General features: G+C 35.5%; 2 protein-coding genes across 4 annotated transcripts in view; one reads left to right on the forward strand and one right to left on the reverse strand.

The window, feature by feature from the left end:
* Positions 1-4,120, forward strand: part of LOC128229311 (uncharacterized) — a 64,129-nt gene extending 60,009 nt beyond the window's left edge. Inside the window, exons 35-38 of one of the 3 annotated variants that reach the window (XR_008260071.1) lie at positions 703-851; positions 1,410-1,545; positions 1,998-3,655; positions 3,702-4,120. Coding sequence is in view for 1 of the 3 variants with exons in the window: in XM_052941159.1 (XP_052797119.1) it covers positions 703-851; positions 1,410-1,545; positions 1,998-2,069 (357 nt within the window). In the remaining 2 variants the exon portion in view is untranslated. Of the gene's footprint in view, positions 1-702; positions 852-1,409; positions 1,546-1,997 lie in introns of all 3 variants that reach the window. The other 2 variants (XM_052941159.1, XR_008260072.1) reach the window with 2 other exon arrangements.
* An 836-nt stretch (positions 4,121-4,956) lies between these two features.
* Positions 4,957-20,121, reverse strand: LOC128229336 (myophilin-like). The gene is made up of 6 exons (XM_052941208.1): positions 20,071-20,121; positions 17,640-17,720; positions 16,498-16,571; positions 10,952-11,171; positions 7,895-7,985; positions 4,957-7,422 (listed from the first exon to the last, which is right to left on the reverse strand). The coding sequence occupies exons 1-6, from the start codon at positions 20,119-20,121 to the stop codon at positions 7,331-7,333; spliced, it is 609 nt and encodes a 202-aa protein (XP_052797168.1). The 3' UTR covers positions 4,957-7,330.
* Positions 20,122-22,594: the final 2,473 nt, after the last annotated feature.

The following is a 22,594-nucleotide window of genomic DNA, read 5'->3' on the forward strand; positions in this document are numbered from 1 at the left end:
AATCACCAAGTATATGCTACCTTTTCCTACTGACGATTGTTTTACAAGTAAGGCTTGGTGGAAAAAAAGACATTCAGAAGTATAATCCATGAAACTATTTATGGTGCATACGTCAAAGTCAATCCACCTAAAATTAATGAACAGAAAATTTGAAAAATATTCGATTGCCATTGGCCCACATAAAAAACAATGAGTTTACATAAAGCGTTTACATTTGTGCGTCAGGCATCTGCTGGTGTGTGTCTTCATCTTGCGTTACGGGTTTCGGCGCTTAAACCTCGATGAAGAAAATTTGACGACATGATATTATAATATTTACTTCGTTGCGGGGACAGTGCATTTTGTAAACCCGAGGATATTCTATTATTTTGCGTTGGCAGGCCGAAAACGCATCAATTGTATACCTGCATATTGATCAGTCGAAAATAATTCGCCTTTTCTCCATACAGTCCCGACAAGACGAACATGCATGAAGGCGACAAAGTAGCTAATTGTCACCTTTTGGCTTCACCATTTTGCCCCGAAATTGCGAGAATCAGTGTCGGTTTAAGCACAATTATTATTTTTCAAAAAGATTGGAATAAATGTTCAAATTGTATATACATGTTTCTTATCACAATGTTTATGCCATACAAGTCTTAGTTATTGAGCACGTGTTAGCAACATAGTATAAAACCATAATTGTCTTGGTATGAATTTAAGGGTAAGAAAGAGTTCTGCCAGCTGGTGTACAAGAAATGGACGAGGCAACAGGTGGTTCCATCGGATCAGAAGACATTTGTGCAGCTACTACAGGAGGTGGAGACACGTCGAAAGGCGAATCTAAACAGTCCTGTCCTAATAACCTGTCTGTGCGTATACCCTTTCGTTAAGTGAATGGCATTCGGAACTCTTCGGCCATTTTTTTACGAAAACGACCTCGGATGTATTAGTATGCCGGTACATCAGTAGAAGTAGTTCGTACAATTTTGAATTATGTTATAAATAAAATGTAGTATTTAAGCTTGTATTTGTATATCTAAGTTTAAATTGATAGCCAGTGAAGCGAATTATTGAAAACATAATCAAGATTCCCAAGAGTTAAGTCATTAAGTTTAACTGCTAAACTGAAAATTCTATGCGAACTACTTGCAGCGTAGTTAAAGTGTACAGATTTCTGACATTGTAAACCGTCCATATACATCCGAGGTTGCTTTCGATAAAAATGGCCGAGGAGTTCCGAAAGAAGTAAATGGAGATAATACGCCAATAAGGCGATTTTTGTGAATGTTAAATTTGTTTTATTTTCATTTATATATTTCGAAGACATTTTCTTCAGTAATCATGTTTAAGTTATATTACAATATTACCATGAAGTGAACATATTCAAAGATCGAGCGCTAAAATTTGTGATGTTATGATTCTGACAGTACGGGATACGAGCGGAGCGGCCTTGTGGCGGTGTTGTTGACCATACTGGACACACTGACCAGTACAGGAGCCGTGTCTGTCCCTCTCGTGATACGACACCTACGGACACGCAGGCAACAACTCATACCAACTTTCGTATGTAAACTACATCATTAAACAAACTCCTATAGTTCAATTTAAGGCTATATGCAACACATTCTGAAAGTTTGGCAATCGTATACTAATTAAACACTTAAAGAATGAGATAAATAATAGCACCTGTGGTATTTTCATAAAAAAGCAGAAATAGCCATTTCCATCAAACGGTATGCCGCAAACCTTTAAAGGGCCATTATCTCCTTGGTATTAAGATCAGTACTCTTTATCAACGAACGGTCATTTTTCAAATGGTTTAACTAGCAAACAAACATCATTAATATAACTCTTACGAAAATTTAAAACAAGTTTTCCTTTTGACATTGGATACCTCTTGGAATTGTATTCGCATTCTGTGCAAAATAAGAGCAAGAATAAATATTATATTCAGTGTCAATTGAGAATATTTCAAACATGAGTTATGTTCTACAGACTGACTTTTTCGGTTTCAGGGACAGTTCCAGTTCTGCCACGATGTTGCTCTGGACCACGCCAATACAAGCAATACATACGCCAATGTCTGACCGTGAGATGGAATGCAGGAATTTGAGCGTTAGGGACTGGATATATATCAAACCTGACAAGCAATATTAAAGAACCATCTAGGAAAAAAATGAACTTACATGACGAGCTCTTGTGTGTTACTTTGAGTTGCATGTTGTTAACAGTATCATCAATTGCTGTTTATTGGTAGAGCTGGTATTCTTTAAATTAGGACTGAGAGTTTATCCCCATCACAAACAAATACACACGCCCACAAACACACCCTCCTCCCAATTGCGCACCGAATTACCGGAATCTAGCGTTCAACATATTTTTAACAAATTTAAGAGTATGCTAACCAAATAATGCGCACCATATTGAACCATTGGGATTACCGAATGTTCTTTGAAAGCTTGTTTCTACATACCAAAAAATCGGGGTTTCAGCCTCGGTACTCGGAGAATGCAAAGTGCCAAAACAACAATGTGTGACATGCGTTGTCAAAAGTGATTGTTACTGACACTATGTTTAACTTTATATATGTAATGAGTGCGCCCCTGTGTGGATCATAATGTAGACTGTGGTTTTGAATTATTACTATTATTAATAATTGTATATTATATTATAGCATTATGTTTTTTTTCATTTATTTGTATGTTTATGTTAGTGTTGCATTATATATATTCCATTTATTTGTATATGTATATGTTTATGTTTATGTATATGCTATTGTAGCATTATATTTTATTCCATCACGGACTGATAGCCGGATAACACAGATATTAGAAACTTTTTTACAATTCCACTCGTCTGCGTTTTCATGTGAAGCATTTTCATGTGAAGCATAAGGCTTGCAACACGTGACACAGATCTCTTTTAAACTTAAAGGGGCACACTATAGGGAAGATGCAAACAATATTTTTATAATGTATTGAATGAACAAAAAAAAAAACCACACATGATTTGTGTACAATAAAAAACTCTATTTTGGCGCTGTTTTTACCGGGGAATTCGAAAACCCCATTTATATTATGTCATATAAAAGAAATTAAGGATGAATTTCATTTTGTTATAAGATGTAGTTGTTTCGATGACCTTCGATGAAATTTCATAAAAAGTATTTTTATGTTGAGCCAAGCGTGTTTAAGTTTACTCAACTTGTTAGTAGAAATAACAAACCAAATATTGTAAATTTATGTGTGACATGCGTTGTCAAAAGTGATTGTTACTGACACTATGTTTAACTTTATATATGTAATGAGTGCGCCCCTGTGTGGATCATAATGTAGACTGTGGTTTTGAATTATTACTATTATTAATAATTGTATATTATATTATAGCATTATGTTTTTTTTCATTTATTTGTATGTTTATGTTAGTGTTGCATTATATATATTCCATTTATTTGTATATGTATATGTTTATGTTTATGTATATGCTATTGTAGCATTATATTTTATTCCATTCATTTGTATATGTATTTCGTTTTAACCCTTTATTTTGTCTTTTTATATATTTTTATATTATGTAGCATAAGGTGTATTCCATTCATTTGTATTCGTATATGGTCTGTAGTTTTATGTTTCATTCCATTCATTTGTATCCATATATGCTATTGTAGCATTAGGTTTTATTCCATTCATTTGTGTTCTTATATGTTATTGTAGTATTAGGTTTTATTCCATTCATTTGTATTCGTATATGTTATTGTAGCATTAGGTTTTATTCCATTCATTTGTATCCGTATATGCTATTGTAGCATTAGATTTTATTCCATTCATTTGTATTCGTATATGTTATTGTAGCATTAGGTTTTATTCCATTCATTTGTATTCGTATATGCTATTGTACCATTTTGTTTTATTCCATTCATTTGTATCCGTATATGCTATTGTAGCATTAGGTTTTATTCCGTTCAAATGTATTCGTATATGATAAGAAGCATTAGGTTTTATTCCAATCATTTGTATTCGTATATGATATGTAGTATTGTGTTTTATTCTGGTGGTGCTGATCTGCTTGCAATCAACAGGAATTTTCCTTTTGCAAAGTTTGTATAAGCTTGCTGTAAAAAAACACTATTTACCACTTTCGTCCAGTCTTTTTTGAGTTTATGTATAACCAATTCTAATGTTTAACCACACTCTAGTTGAATCAATACAGGTCACACAAGATCCAAACGGTTGATTTATGGATGGCAATTACAACTATTATCTAAAACGTTTATCCAACGCTCTCAAATTTAACCTGTTTTACCGCAAACACTGTTGCGACCTTCATTTTACCGACAAATGACGTGGGTCGGACCGATTGTTGAGAACCTTTGTTACAGTTAAAAACGTGTTTAACGTCATCAATGTTAAACTACAATTCGTTTCTGCTCTCTGGCCCCAATTTCTCGAAACTTCTTAAGCTTAACAGGCTTAAGTAGCTTATTTCAATTAGCCAAAATACATACTTAAATTAAAATTTGATAAATGAAAAATGGTGTATTGTGATTATCATTAAGATAATTTCTATCTAAAGTGAAAAAAACTCTTAAAGAAGTTAAAATTACGCAATTACCTGAAAACCAAAAATAATGAGATTAGCTTAATCCTGTTATAAGGGACTTAGGATGTTTGGAGAAATTGGAGCCAGGAAATGTTAAAGGTTCCACTTGTGATCTGTTGTATTTCAAACAAGATTTGAGACAACGGCTTCAGCTGTAATTGTTTTATTTAAATATATGAGTACATCGTTAACTATTTTACGCTTTTAAAGTCAACAACGATTCCGTTAACAACGTTGTTAACTTATATTTATAAACAATCAGCCCATTGATGATATCCTGTTGTTGTAAGAGTGCTTAATTCCTTTAATTCAGTTTACGAAATGTGCTACGCAAACGACGCTGAGTAATTCTATAATAAAAAGCAAACAAATACGGAATAATTACTTCTTTTATTTGGTACATTATATTCCCTACCTAACATGTATAAAATAACATCCTAAGTTCAACAAACGGTTACAAAATGTATGACAATGTGACAATGAGTAATAAATCTAAGACAAAACAGGTGCATAATTCATAAAATATCGACTGAAGTGGACAGTTTTACAGAAAGTCCTTCACGGCAAGCTGTGATGTTCTTATCTTCAGAATTATCAGCATAACTTTATATAATTTGTACAAAACAAGAAACATTAAATACGGAAGTAATTGAGATTCTCAACAGCTTGAGATTTCTGAGTTTGTTAAAAATGTAACAATAATTCGTTGATTTAACAAAATTTAAGACAACTGTATACATATTAGATTTTAACCTAAATCAAGTGTTTATTAAAGCTGCACCCACACAGATTGGCAGTTTTGATCTTTTTAAGTTTTTGTCTCGGAATGAGCTGATTTTGGTTAAGATGCCTTCAATTAAGTTATAAATGCCGAAAACTCATTTCTCATTATCAATTTTCAAACGTTAATATCAAAACCTGCAATCTGATATTTTGTCAGCAGTCGTGTATCACTGGTTTTTAGATATTTACGCAAAAAATGGCTAATTCCAAGACAAAAAATAAAAATAAAATTGTCATAAGTTCAATCTGTGAGAGTGCAGCTTTGAGGACGACAATCATTCAAGCATACATAAACATAACCAACACATTTGCGAAGCATGTAGATACATTGCACATTGCTGTATACATTTTTTCATAGCAAGCAAGAGTTTTTTTTTACAATGAAAATGTCAATGTCAATTCTTGTCGCTGACAGCGTTCGGAAAAGTCTCTAAAATAATATGGTTGAAACAAAACAATTACGTTCATGATTTATCTTGCTATTTCTACAAATGTTTGGAGTTTTCACACGACAATTTATATCTTACGCTTAAATTTATTTGAGAAAAATAGCTATGATTCTGAATTTAAGAAAATACTCATTTTCGTACCAACCTTCACCCAGCGACAAAATATGACGAAACAAGTTTTAAAAAATAATATCGCTTGATTATTAAATTATATTTGTTTTTTTTATACAGAAAAAAAACTCATCAGATCTATATACGTCGAAAATTTTCATATCATAATGCATATTTTCTGTTAAACATATCATTGAAGGACTGTTACAGGTGAAATTTGGTGAGTACGTGTAACACTGTCCTAAATACAAGTAAACTAAGAACAAATACTCATGCCTTTTCCATAACACGCACTTAAATGGACACAATATAGGCTTACATTTGAAAATTGCAAAAAATATATATATTTATTTTAATGCATTATTATGTTTAACTTATTTGACTTAATGATCGAAACAAAAAAGGATACGATTCGTGCACAGTTATTAGTCTTTGTAAAACAGAACAGAACAGAAGGTTATTTCGACTTATACAACAAAGCATCTGGTGAAACAATATACAAGTAAACAAGATGTCGATGCATGTGATCGTTGTGACAAGGTAGCCAATATCAATAAAAACTCAAATATAGATAAGGAATATGGAGAATGTTCATGTTTAGCAATATTGTAAATACTACTGGATTTAAAAAGCTGTATAGCTTGTTAATTAGACACATTACAGTGCCGTAGCCAGACTTATAAAAACACCGAGGTAAAACGATCTATCCCCCCCCCCCCGGAATTATTTTTTTGCAAGAAGCGATTTCCTGCATTCTGGAGTATGTTTGTTCGATGGTTTGTGTACATTGAGGAAAATGAAGTGAATCGAAAAGAGTTATTTTTAGAGCTATAGAAATTATTAAATGCTCAATAAAACACCGAGGCAGCTGCCCCGGTGTGCCTCAGTGTAGCTACGGCACTGCATTATACGATCAAAACTTAAGCAATAGCATTGATTAACATGTTTTTTATTTGCCTGTTCCAAGGAATTACATAAATTTACAATATTTGGTTTGTTATTTCTACTAACAAGTTGAGTAAACTTAAACACGCTTGGCTCAACATAAAAATACTTTTTATGAAATTTCATCGAAGGTCATCGAAACAACTACATCTTATAACAAAATGAAATTCATCCTTAATTTCTTTTATATGACATAATATAAATGGGGTTTTCGAATTCCCCGGTAAAAACAGTGCCAAAATAGAGTTTTTTATTGTACACAAATCATGTGTGGTTTTTTTTTGTTCATTCAATACATTATAAAAATATTGTTTGCATCTTCCCTATAGTGTGCCCCTTTAAGTTTAAAAGAGATCTGTGTCACGTGTTGCAAGCCTTATGCTTCACATGAAAATGCTTCACATGAAAACGCAGACGAGTGGAATTGTAAAAAAGTTTCTAATATCTGTGTTATCCGGCTATCAGTCCGTGATGGACCGAGTCTTGCCGAAGTTCATTCCCTTCTGACTGGCACCTTGTGTATAACCGTACTGTAGACCTATCATCTTTTGGCCTGGAAAAAAGAATTGTTTCACATTGCTTTTTGAAATTTGCATAAGAATATTAGCTGTAAGACACCTCTAATTTATTTCATTTTCTGAGAGTTGCTACATAATCACTAAAATTTGAAAAACTGGGGTGATTGACTTATACCTCAAAATGTTTTGGCTTCTTTTATTTTAAAGTTCTTGCTAGTAATAAATTGAATGTAAATATGAAAACATTCTAAATCTAACAAGATTAGTTTCAAATAAGTGTCAAGTCTGTGGATCGAACAAAAATCTTTACGGACGGACATCATACTCAGAATGACGTACATGTAGTTGAACATTCCGATTGGACTATCAGGACAGGTTAAGATTTAAAATCTAAGGTCACAATCAACTTGAATACACACAGTCCATGTCAGATTCCATTGAATCAATGACGTTATCACATCATTAACACAACCATAATCAACGAATTCATGTTCCATATCCACAAACCTGCATGTAACGTTTCCTCGTCGAAGTTTCTTGGGTTGTACTGCGATTCTTTTGGTCCAAGAGTGGGACCTTCGAAACCGTTCTTCTGGGCCTGCAGTCAAACAACGAAAGATTAATTAATTTAAGGACATTGTATGGACATAATTCTTCGTATTTTGTACCCAACTTAATAAAGGATAAAGGAGAAAGAGGACAAGTTCGATTTCTTAAAGACTCACTGCACAACACACTGCTGAACCCATTGTTCCTATACATGCAGTAAGGAAAATGTCCAATCCCCTGCCACAAAATATATTCAAATCCCTACATAATCGAACGCATATACATCTCTCAATGTAAGAAAACGACTAGCCCTCCGGGAGACACGTTGCGCTAGGTTTCTACCAAACACCAGCCGTCTTTGAAAAACACCAAGACATAGCGTTCATACATTTGCTGCCGCTTGGTCACATTGAGCTAACGTTCTATCGAACAATAGCCGTCTTTGATACAAACTAAGCTAACATTATATCCAACACAAGCCATCTTTAAAGGGACACATTAATATAGAGTTATATCAAACACCGGTCGTCTTTGGGACAGGCAAACTTTACATTCTATCCAACACCAGCTATCTTCGGACACCATGTGCTAACATTCTATCCAACACAAGCCATCTTTAAAGGGACACATTGATATAGAGTTACATCAAACACCAGTCGTCTTTGGGACAGACAAACTTCACATTCTATCCAACATCAGCCATCTTCGGACACCATGAGCTAGGGTTCTATCGAACAATAGCCGTCTATGGTACACATTGAGCTAGCGTTATATCGAAGACCAGCTATCTTAGGGTCACACTGTGCTAGTGTTCTATTGAACACCACCCGTCTGAGAGACACACTGAGCTAGCGTTCCATCCAATACCAGCCATCTTAGCAAGATACTGAGCTAGCGATATATCCAACACCACCCGTCTGAGGGAAACAATGAGCTAGCGTTATATCTAACACCAGCCGTCTGAGGGACACAATGAGCTAGCGTTCCATCCAATACCAGCCATCTTAGCAAGATACTGAGCTAGCGCTATATCCAACACCAGCCGTCTGAGGGACACAATGAGCTAGCGTTCCATCCAATACCAGCCATCTTAGCAAGATACTGAGCTAGCGATATATCCAACACCACCCGTCTGAGGGAAACAATGAGCTAGCGTTATATCTAACACCAGCCGTCTGAGGGACACAATGAGCTAGCGTTCCATCCAATACCAGCCATCTTAGCAAGATACTGAGCTAGCGCTATATCCAACACCAGCCGTCTGAGGGACACAATGAGCTAGCGTTCCATCCAATACCAGCCATCTTAGCAAGATACTGAGCTAGCGATATATCCAACACCACCCGTCTGAGGGACACAATGAGCTAGCGTTCCATCCAATACCAGCCATCTTAGCAAGATACTGGGCTAGCGTTATATCCAACACCAGTCAACAGAGGGACACAATGAGCTAGCGTTCCATCCAATACTAGCCATCTTAGCAAGATACTGGGCTAGCGTTATATCCAACACCACCCGTCTGAGGGACACAATGAGCTAGCGTTATATCCAATACCAGCCATCTTAGCAAGATACTGAGCTAGCGTTATATCCAACACCAGCCGTCTGAGGGACACAATGAGCTAGCGTTATATCCAATACCAGCCATCTTAGCAAGATACTGAGCTAGCGTTATATCCAACACCAGCCGTCTGAGGGACACTATGCGCAAGCGTTCTATCGAACATGAGCCGTGTTTAGGACACTTTCATCTAGCGTTCTATATTTAGGACCTCCGTTTTTAGGAGACAGTGTGCTAGCGTTCAAGCAATAGCCGTCTTTTGACGCAATGAACTAGCGTTCAAACACCAGCCATCTTGGGGACACAATGATATAGCGTTCAAACACCAGCCATCTTCGGGACACAATGATATAGCGTTCAAACACCAGCCATCTTCGGGACACAATGATATAGCGTTCAAACACCAGCCATCTTCGGGACACAATGAACTAGCGTTCAAACACCAGCCATCTTCGGGACACAATGAACTAGCGTTCAAACACCAGCCATCTTCGGGACACAATGAACTAGCGTTTAAACACCAGCCATCTTCGGGACACAATGAACTAGCGTTCAAACACCAGCCATCTTCGGGACACAATGAACTAGCGTTCAAACACCAGCCATCTTCGGGACACAATGAACTAGCGTTCAAACACCAGCCATCTTCGGGACACAATGAACTAGCGTTCAAACACCAGCCATCTTCGGGACACAATGAACTAGCGTTCAAACACCAGCCATCTTCGGGACACAATGAACTAGCGTTCAAACACCAGCCATCTTCGGGACACAATGAACTAGCGTTCAAACACCAGCCTTCTTCGGGACACAATGAACTAGCGTTCAAACACCAGCCATCTTCGGGACACAATGATATAGCATTCAAATACTAGTCATCTTCGGGACACAGTGATATAGCATTCAAACACCAGCCATCTTCGGGACACAATGATATAGCATTCAAATACTAGCCATCTTCGGGACACAATGATATAGCATTCAAACACCAGCCATCTTCGGGACACAATGATATAGCATTCAAACACCAGCCATCTTCGGGACACAATGATATAGCATTCAAATACTAGCCATCTTTGGGATACAATAAGCTAGCGTTCAAACACGCGTTATACTAGTATTCAACACCAGCCGTCTTTCAGACACATTGAGCTACAGTTCTATCCGACATTAGCCGTCTTCGGGACACATTGCGCTCGTATTCTATTAAACACTACTGAGGCCATGGCTGTCAAAAAAACAACACCCTCAAGCTGCTTCCTTCCGCCTAAATCCCAACGATAATTGGAACATAGCACCTCTCAATGTTAAGACAACATCAGATTCACAGTAAAGGCCAATGACCATGCCGGCTGTGTATCCAGGGACTCTTAATTTATTCCATAATTCCCTTGAGGATTATAGTAGGCTTTATCACATACCCATAAAACAACTAAACCCATAAAACAACTTACCGCCCGTCCCACGGCGTGTATACAGTTAAGAACGATGGCCATGCCGTTGTTTCTGTCTGTGAGGTTGGCGGTACCGAACTTGTCGGTGACGGCGACACCGTACGCCACGATGGCATTCAGGAAATTCTCGATGTTCTCCATGTCCCGGAACTGCTTGAAACTGCCAGACGCCACCCGGTGGATCTTCTTGATTGCCCCTGGCTTTAGAGTGTTCATTAATCTAGATGAAAATAAAGATAATATATTAGGTTTAAGCAGAATAATGCTAATAATACTCCAAAAACAAGAAAACCACAAGCGGGTGTCAACTCTCGTACGTTTTTTGCCAGTCAAGGGCCACAACTCGACATTTTTACCAGACTTATGCGACTTGCTATACATATATTTGCCATGACATTGGACACATGGGCTCTTAGTTGCATGTGAACAACTTGATCGTGTTTAGGTTATTGCCAACGGTTCGAGTTTTGCTCAACTCCATCGTGAGCGTAAAAGGAGCCATAAAGGATGGTAGAAAACTCCACATTTTACTGTGTTTACTTTTCTCAACATACGAAATATTTTTTTCGCAATTATATCGTTATCATTTTTTTTCTTTTTAGCAGTATATGCGCCGTGAAGTTAGACACACGTGCTCTAAGTTGTATATGAACAACAAGAGCGTGCTTTTGGTTATGCCCAAAGTTTCAGAATTGCCCGACCCCATCGCGTCAGTTAAAAAGGAGCCATGAATATTGGTTTTGGACTCGCCATGTTTACATATCTTAATGTTTTATATTATCTTTACAAAAAAAGGATGTCTTCCCATTTAAATCTTTAAAATCTTCTTGTTCATACTTTAAAGCTGAACTCACAGAGATTGATCGCTTTGAAAACGTATTTTTGTCTTGGAACGGGGTAAAATTTGGGTTAATTTATTAAAACCAGTAATATAAGAGTGCTGATGAAAGATCAGATCGCAGTTTTTAATATTTCCGTTCAAAAAATAATGTTTAATGGCTCAAAGCGTTACTAACGCTTTAAAAAATATTCGGCAGTTTTTCAAACATTTGAGATATGTTTTATTGTGAGTTAGCAAATATGACTGAATTGAAAGCGTTGATGCCAACATCAGCTGATTTTGAGACAATAAATAAATGAAAAGGTTGTCAAATTTGACAATCTGTGAGAGTGCAGCTTTAAAACCGTATTAAGTTTAGCTTTTATGATATAATTTTCAGAAAACTAGATTACGTAACCTGTTAAGTGAAAGTCTAAATTTGAATTTGCAATGTGTTACGCAAATATTAACTCTATAAATAATAGTAAATAGCTGAGTGACACATTGTATATAATGTATAATTGACAGATCTCACATCTTCATGTTAAGTGGTGCTTGTTATTTACTTTATTCATTTACATCCTTAAAAGCACTTTGTGGCAAAAACTTAAATATGGTAACAGGAAATTAAAACGAAAACTCAAGTATGAAAGCAATAAAAACAAGCAAACATTTACGGAGGTATGGAAGAGTCTATCTTGTATATTGATGGTGTTATGATGAATATCGTGTATACAGATCGTGAAGTGCTCCAGCTAGGCCTAAATATCAGGCTGGGGCACCCTGTTGCACTTTTCCAGTACCCTGCTGTCTTTTTTGACAGAGTCAGTTTTCAGATATAAGTATAAAACTAATAAATAAACCTAGTTTTGACACTAAAGTATAAAAAACAGCTAAGGTATTCATCACAAACTATATTAGTATTGAAACTAGTAACAACACATACACAATTAGAATGAAACATTGGCCCTTGCGAGTGCGCAATTCAGGCTCATTCAATGTGCATCACAAGTGCCCTTTTTGACCTAGCACCCTGCCCATTTCAAATCATGGCTTGAGCACTGTGATGTGATTATGTATATCGTATATCGTGTATACAGATGATGTGATCATGTATATCGTGTATACAGATGGTGTAGTCATGAATACCGTGTATACAGATGATGTGATCATGTGTATCGTATATACAGATGGTGTGATCATGTATATTTTGTATAAAGATGGTGTGATCATGTATATCGTGTATACAGATGGAATGACCATGTATATCGTATATCGTGTATACAGATGATGTGATCATGTATATCGTGTATACAGATGGAATGATCGTGTATATCGTGTATACAGATGGAATGATCATGTATATCGTGTATACAGATGGAATGACCATGTGTATCGTGTATACAAATGGAATGATCGTGTATATCGTGTATACAGATGGAATGATCGTGTATATCGTGTATACAGACGGAATGATCATGTATATCGTGTATACAGATGGAATGATCATGTATATCGTGTATACAGATGGAATGATCGTGTATATCGTGTATACAGATGGAATGATCGTGTATATCGTGTATACAGACGGAATGATCATGTATATCGTGTATACAGATGGAATGATCATGTGTATCGTGTATACAGATGGTGTGATTATGTGTATCGTGTATACAGATGGAATGAGTATGTACATCGTGTATACAGATTATGTGATCATGTGTATCGTGTACACAGATGGTGTGATCATGTGTGTCGTTTAAGCTGCTGGTGTGGTCATGTATATCGTGTATACAGATGGTGTGATCATGTATATCGTGTATACAGATGATATGATCATGTATATCGTGTATACAGATGGTGTGGTCATGTATATTGTGTAAACAGATTGTGTAGTCATGTATATCGTGTATACAGATTGTGTAGTCATGTATATCGTGTATAAAGATGGTGTAGTCATGTATATCGTGTATACAGATGATGTGGTCATGTATATCATGTATACAGATAATGTGATCATGTATATCGTGTATACAGATGGTGTAGTCATGTATATCGTGTATACAGATGGTGTAGTTATTTAGATCGTGTACGCAGATGTGGGATCATGTATATCGTGTATACAGATGGTGTGATCATATGTATCGTGTATACAGATGATGTGATCATGTATATCGTATATACAGATGATGTGATCATGTATATCGTGTATACAGATGATGTGATCATGTATATCGTATATACAGATGATGTGATCATGTATATCGTATATACAGATGATGTGATCATGTATATCGTATATACAGATGATGTGATCATGTATATCGTGTATACAGATGATGTGATCATGTATATCGAGTATACAGATGTGGGATCATGTGTATCGAGTATACAGATGTGGGATCATGTATATCGTGTATACAGATGATGTGATCATGTATATCGAGTATACAGATGTGGGATCATGTATATCGAGAATACAGATGTGGGATCATGTATATCGAGTATACAGATGTGGGATCATGTATATCGTGTATACAGATGATGTGATCATGTATATCGAGTATACAGATGTGGGATCATGTATATCGTGTATACAGATGATGTGCTCATGTAGTCATGTCGACCTGTGAGGTATAATACCACTTTTACATTAATTATGTCGACATGTGTTATAACTCGCAAATCGACATATAACAAGTCGACATGCCTACATGATCACATCATGTGTATTTACAGTATACTCTTCCATAATTGTTCGAATACATTTCGGTTTAAAAAGAGTTTCTTCGACATGCGAAAAAATATATTATTACTTTTGAACTAAGATATACATTAACCTCAAAAAGCTACTGAAGTGTATATATCAGTTTAGTTTCATTGACTTTTCTATTGAGATATGGGCCTTATCCGTTTCTTAATCACATTTAAAATATAATTGAATTGAACAAAGCTATAATAGTTTAACCACTGAACATTGGTTTTAAGTATATTTGACCATTCCTTCGGTTTTTGATGATAATAATAAGTGAAAAATATAAATTTGCTGATGTACGCACAATTGCGCGTAGGAGATTGATAGAAATGGTATAGTTAAACAGGAAGAAATATAAAATGAATATCGTTCAGGCTTTTAAAGGACAAATATTGGAAAAGGAAACATCGTGAGAAATATGAACAAAAGGCGTTTTACAATGATAAAACAACATCAAGAGTTTAGATAAGAGCTCGAATGAGTATCTGGCAGTGTGTGTTCACGAAAGAAAGTATAATTCCTCAATTTCAACATTGTTTTCACCAACAACGTGTCTATGTACGAGACAGTCCTATTAATTTTCATTTTCGGCAAGGCAGTATATAGAGGAGCTAAATTTTATGTTTCAATAATAAGACGTACTTCATTCGTATTCAGCTCTGGCACTATGACAAGACAACAACACTAATATTATCTTCAGCACCACAAGTGGATGTTAACGCCCTTCGATCAAGGAGCATAACTTAACAATGGTTAACTGAGTAATGGGGTTGACAGATTTATGGGGTTAACAAAGTTATGGGGTTAACATAGTTATAGGGTTGACAGAATTATTGGGTTAACCGAGTTATGGGGTTGATAGAGTTATGGGTTGATAGAGTTATGGGTTGATAGAGTTATGGGGTTAACAATGTTATGGAGTTAACAGAATTATGGGGTTAATAGAGTTATGGGGTTAACAGAGTTATGGGGTTAACAGAGTTATGGGGTTAACATGGTTATGGGATTGACATAGTTGTGGGGTTAACAGGGCTATTGGGTTAACAGAGTTATGGGGTTAACAGAGTTATGGGCTTGACATAGTTATAGGGTTGACATAGTTATGGGGTTACAAGGGTTAACATGGTTATGGGATTGACAGAGTTATGGGGTTAACATGGTTATGGGATTGACATAGTTGTGGGGTTACCAGGGTTATTGGGTTAACAGAGTTATGGGGTTAACAGAGTTATGGGCTTGACATAGTTATAAAGTTGACATAGTTATGGGGTTACAAGGGTTAACATGGTTATGGGGTTACCAGAGTTATGGGGTTAACATGGTTATGGGATTGACATAGTTGTGGGGCTAACAGGGTTATTGGGTTAACAGAGTTATGGGGTTGACATAGTTATGTGGTTACAAGGGTTATGGGATTAACAGTGTAATGGGGTTAACAGAGTAATAGGGTTAACCGAGATTTGGGGTAACAAGGGTTATGGGGTTAACAGGGTAATGGGGTTAACATAGTTATGGGGTAACAGGGTAAAGGGATTAACAGGGTTATGGGGTTTACAGGGTTATGGGATTGACAGGGTAATGGGGTTGTTAAGCGCACTTATGAGTATCGGTACTGTTAACATGTATAGCCGTGCTCTTAAGGTCTAAATAGCAGGGAGAGCCACCCCGCTGCCTTTCCCAGCACCCTCCAACCCTTTCACTTCACACTGCTATGCCCTTTAGTTTGACAAAGTCAAAAAATAATAAATATACATAATTTTGAAACTAAAAGTAGCTAGTAGTATTGAAATAAGCACTGTATAATATGATTTATGCAATTATAAACAGTGTGTAGTGGAGCCCACAGTTCAAGATTTTACGCAACGCTTCCATGGGCTGTGACATAACCGGTTGTTGTTGTTTTTAAATAAGGTGGACAGCAAGAACCTTTAGAGGACAGGAGTAATTTGCAATTGGTGAAAAACTACCTACTCGCATAATAAAACTCCATCTTTTAGGGCCGCCTGGAATTTTTCCTCGCCCAATGGGGTATCGGAATCTTCACCCTGAAATGGGAACCATTCGGCGTTGATCAATTACTGTGTGTGAGAAACAAATATGTGTTAGAATGAAACGTTCTGAATTAGGCTATTCTTTGTCAGAGGACATGCAATGTGATCTATAAAGGACAGATTATGACTTGTTTTTTTTTGCATTTAATAATTTTCTTGCTTATGATTAAAGAGGTCAGACACAGTTCTCAATGTATAGAGGAGTGGGTCTATCGTTGACACATCCTGGAGCTCATTCCATGATATACAGAGACTTTTGACACAAACCCCGCAATTCATTACTTATATTTACACCAATAGTTCCTTATTTCATTCAATAATTGTTAAAAAATACTTCATTTCATTTAAGAAAACTATTCATTAATCCTTTCATACCCATTCTGAAAATAAAACGACCCGACTGTAACCGGAAACATTTTTTTTCAAATGACGTCACAATAACGCGGGAAAAGATCAACCACTTGAAAACACTTTTAAACGTAAAATTTAAGCACTTATGGCAACAATACATTTAAAAGATAATAAATTAACACTTTCTAAAATGTTGATTTATATTTTACGGGATCTGCTGACACAATACAAACACTAACAAGATCAATAGTTTTCATGTATATTGTTATGCGATGAATTGCGATCCGAACATATCCGAAGATGTTGCGTTCATTGCCGAAAGGCAGTTTATTTAGGGAATGGAAGTTGAGGTGTAAATATACGACGTTACAATTATCGGCTATTCCCTTTTACAAACGTATGATGTCGGACGGTCGTTAGCTTTTCTTTAATACTCAATTGCAGAAGATGCTCCTAATTTTAATGGTGATGAATACTTATTAATATAAATAAGGATTGATCGAAATTCTTCGTGTGTTCATGCTGCAGTGAACGCATAAGGGTGCCCTTGCAAACTTCTAAAGAAGCTTAAAATAGCGCGGTTCATGGAATTCGCTCCCGTGCACTACTGTGTGCATAACGCATGAACACACGATCAAATACGATTTCACCTTAAATTGAATGTGTGAGGCTATTTGTTCAATTAGAGACGCCCAATCTGGCCTGACGTACCTCTACTAATGGTCTCTGTAACACTGCCTCCATCCACTGTCGGGCCTCCTGCTCCAACTCGAAACTGTACTTTTTGTTTATCTGTAGAGTGAAAATGGGGGTTAATGGCATTTAGATTGAGATGTTTATGCAGTATGATAGACTTGTAAATACTTCAATACCGTCCATGCTGATAAATGGCATACGTGAGCAGATGAAGACGTTTATAAGTAATTAACATAATTCGTACGCCATGAGAACCAAACACTTCATCTTGGCCCTAATATCTTGAAAATCAGAAGCATAACAGGTTTAAGTCTCATATTTCATCTTGACAGATAACTTCCTTTAACTTGATTTTATAAACCAAAACATAGTTTATCATAATAATGTTTGAAACCGATTTCTTCTTTAAATCTCAAATATATCCCATTTTATACCAAATCAATAATAAATAAGTTAGCTTGATTCTTTTATGAGGTTCTCAAGATATTTCGAAAAATCGGAGTGTTTAAAACTTTTATCTAAAATCGAATTTGTTTTCAGAAACCTTTTGTGGATTCGCACCACCATATTCAAACAAATAATCGAGTCAATGTCCAATGATGCCATTCATATCATTGACAACCTTTTATATTTCTATGTCGGCAATTCAGTGACCAAATTTATTGTTCGTTTCTCTCAAAGGAATCTTACCTCTTCTTTCTATATCGCAAGTTAAAGCTGCACTCTCACAAATTGATAGTTTTGACTTTTTTAATTTTTGACCAGGTTATTTTGGTATGAATGCCTTCAATTCAGTCATATAATATAACTCACCATAGAAGAGATCTCAATTGTTTTGAAAAAAAGCCGAAAAACTCATAATTCTTAAAGCGTTAGTAACGCATTTAGCAATAAAATATAAATTTACGAACATAATTATGAAAACCGCGGCCTGATCTTTTGTCAGCAGTCTTGTATCACTGGTTTCCAGAGATTTACATAAAAAAATGGCCCATTCGAAAACAAAATATAAAAAAAAGTTGTCAAAGCGGTCTATCTGTGAGTGTGCAGCTTTAAAGCGTCCGCAACACTTTTAGCCATAAATATAAATTTACGTGGACATAAATATGATCAACTGCGATCTGATCCTGTGTCAGCAGTCTAACATTACTGGTTTCCAGACATTTATGCAAAAATCGGCTCATTTTAAGACAAACAATGTGTCAAGCGGTCAACCTGTGAGGGGACAGCTTTAAACGACACAGATCGTATTCAAGCTCATCAATATCAGTGGACAAGGCCACAGAGATTGTTAAACAATCGCTTCCTATTCTTCCGGAAATCCCAATACTTAACATTAACTCCATTGATCATATACTCGGATAGGCGTTTCACTTTATTGTATATACTTTATACATTGAATGAATTCCTGGTCATTAACGGAAATATGTACTTAATTTGGAAGTTGTTTTTATTCGATTTGATGGATTGCAACGGTCCGTAGGTGGTGCATCATCTTGCAATTATGTTCGATGACAGAAACCGTAGTGATTAATTTCTAACTGCTTAATTATTTACATTACAATAATTACAATCGATAGGCATCCATAACAGCAATTGTGAGACCCGTCTACCGTCTCCGCCAATGCAAGGTCACAAATTAGGAGAATAAAATTATCCTACTTCATCGCACTGGTCATCTCTGAATACATTGAGCAGTAAATTCAATTAAATACTAGCAAATCCAGGGGAAGTGTGTGTGTGTGGGGGGGGGGGGGCTGAAATCGTCCAAGTTTACTTATTATTTTAATATAGGAGAGAAAGAATGTTACGAACCCCACACAACCACCCTAACCTAAAGACAAACAATGGATCCGCTCCTGTACAATGAGAATGCGCGGAGATGCAAGAGTGCCTGGGCAGGTATGCATAAAAACATCTTGAGTCATTCCAATCTTAATACGATAATGTATTTGTTGGAAATACATGCATTAGTTTGACAATGTTAACTTAAGAATATCAAGTTTAGTTAAGAAATGAATTTAGATGTTTACCGGCCCTACAAAGCCATAGAGGCCCGTTTCACTAAATAAATGGGATCAGTTGTTATTCAAGTATTAAATATGTAGGAAAGTCACAGGCGGTAACAAGCTATTTAATTTTCTTTCCCAAACTTGTGCTTTTAACTTAAATATTGGTTGAAGTTCAGTTCTCACAAATTATATAGAAAAATAACCAAAATATGACACTAAATAATTTAACTTTACCGAGATGGCTTTATATGCAATGGAAAGGGTGGGTCCCTGAATCATTAAATATTAACAAATCTCTCTCCCCCCCCCCCTCTCTCACTCTCTCTCTCTCGCGATCAAAAAATCGATCGATATTTTCCCCACTTAAGAAGGCACAGACGGTAAAAACATTTAACAGCAAAAACACTTTTGTATTGGTAATTGTATGTACATACCCTGCTGTTGACCTCACTGATCAAGCCGTAGCCCCTGGGCCAATTTGCCATCTTGTTTCCTGGAAAATAGAGGGTTGAATCCGTTTATTAAACAACCATAAATGACTTCAGCATTCTTAAGGAATGACATCAAGAATTATAAATGGGAGATGGAAGTTTTTTTCAGGTTGAACATTATAACATTACGATACAGGATTATTTTAAAATGGAATTCAATTTACAAACCCATAGGGCGGTGATTTGGTAAAAATAATAATATGAACATATTCTAAAATAGACATATTGAAAACCATAAAAACACACCATTTTTGTCGAGTTAGGCTTCGATTCACCTACATTCAATCTTATACTCCCATACAAAGAAAATCTAAGATAGAATTACAGTTTGTGCAATATGGAAATGTTCACTGTATATTTAAATATCATGCTTTTTTTTCAACAATACAAGCTATATCATAAATATGCTGACAAAGGTTTCATAACAATATGTCAAACGTATAGATCGCCGTGTGAAATCGCTAAAATGATGATTACAATGAATGAATCTGACAGCATATTATGATAATTGTCAATGTATACTTAGCCTGGAGACTTTTAATTCATAACCCTTTCATTGTGTGTGTGTGATTTTGTTATTAATAGCATTATCATAGAACATCGTTAAGGTAAAATCTTAAAGTGACACTCTTATTCAAATTCTTTACATACACATGTATAACAAACATAAATTTTGAGTGATAAACCTTTAGCTACTTACTAAATAATGCATATATGGAAAGTATTAATTACTGATAACAAGATTTCCAACGTGTATTTAATAGCTAAAAACGCAAAAAATATGAATTGCTACTATAGTCTCATAAGGTAAAAATACCATGTTTTCTGCACCTTTCTTCCAAATCAAACTAGGTGTCCTTCATAAAAACCATTGTTTTCGACATTTACATTTATTTATGCTTTTTGGTATATCAAAACAATTTTATAAATTGTGGTAAATCTTATTTGGGAGTAAAAGTGCATCTTTAAATGATATAAATGATGATATATTAAAGGTACCGACTAAGGTATGTTTACCGTGCTGTTGTAATTTGGAGCTTATCTATCTTCTTGCATAAAAGGAAGAAACAATTAAATCATGACAAATAATGATTCTATTGTTTATAGCTTACAGAAGCATTTCACAATGTTTACATTTTGGCTTATGATTATCAGTCGATAAGATGAAATGCCAGCCGGTAGTTTTCTATATAACGAATGACAAATACGTGAAGAATGCAAGTTTATACTAAAACTGTCTCATCATTTTTAAGGTGACATTTTTTTAAAAGGAAAGTGAAAAAGATTTTATTTTAACTAGGATAAGGGTTATATTAATGGTCCCAGATATTCGTCAGCAGATTGTTGACGAACTAATTGGTCTTACATGATGTTATAAATATTCTTAATCCCCATTTAAAGACAATTATGATACCAATAAATGTCAGAAATGGAACATCAAACATTATGGAAATGCGGGTAGTTAATGGTAACAATAATGATTATACGATCAAAAACACTGTCAATGATTAACAAGTTTCTTCTATTATTTGCCTGTACCAAGAAAGTACAATAGCTGGTGTGTTATTACTGCTTTCAATTTAAGTAAACTTAAATTAATATGCTGGTCTTAACATAATAATACTTCTTTTATGAAATTTCATCGGAGGCCGTCGAAATAACTTCACATCATATGATGAACAAAATGAAATCCATCCTCAATTTGTTTGTAAAGGGCATAAGTTGAGCTTTGAATTACTAGCTACGTGGTCACAAATTACCCGGTAAAACAGCGTTAAAATATACTGTGTTTTTATCTGTACACAAATCATATGTTTTTGTGGGTTTTTTGTTCATTAAGGTCAAATGAGTTCAACATTATAAAAAACATTTTTTTTTGCATTTTCCCTTTATTGTGCCCCTTTACGTTCTACCCTATATTGTTCCCCTTTAAGTTTTACCCTAAAGGGTGCACCTTTAAGTTATTCCCTATAGTGTGCCCCTTTAAATTCTTCCCTAAAGGGTGCACCTTTAAGTTATTCCCTATAGTGTGCCCCTTTAAGTTCTACCCTATATTGTGCCCCTTTAAGTTTAAAAGAGATCTGCGTCTCGTGTTGCAAGCCTTATGCGCAGACGAATGGAATTATAAAAAAGTTTCTAATATCTGTGTTATCCGGCTTTCAGTCTGTGATGGACCGAGTCTTGCCGAAGTTCATTCCCTTCTCACTGGCACCTTGTGTATAACCGTACTGTAGACCTATATTAACTAATTAGAATATAAGCTGTAATACACTTCTAATGTATTGCTACATAATCACTCAAATTTAAAATTTATTGGCTGTAATAAACTTCTAATTTATTGCTACAAATTTAAAAAAAACTGGAATGATTGACTTATAATGTTGTTTTTTTAAGTTTTTGCTAGCAATAAATTGTATGTAAATATGAATTCATCCTTAATCTTAGAAGATCAGTTTTGTTTCAAATA

The sequence above is a fragment of the Mya arenaria genome, chromosome 3 (assembly GCF_026914265.1).
Source record: "Mya arenaria isolate MELC-2E11 chromosome 3, ASM2691426v1".
Classification (NCBI taxonomy): Eukaryota; Metazoa; Mollusca; class Bivalvia; order Myida; family Myidae; genus Mya; species Mya arenaria.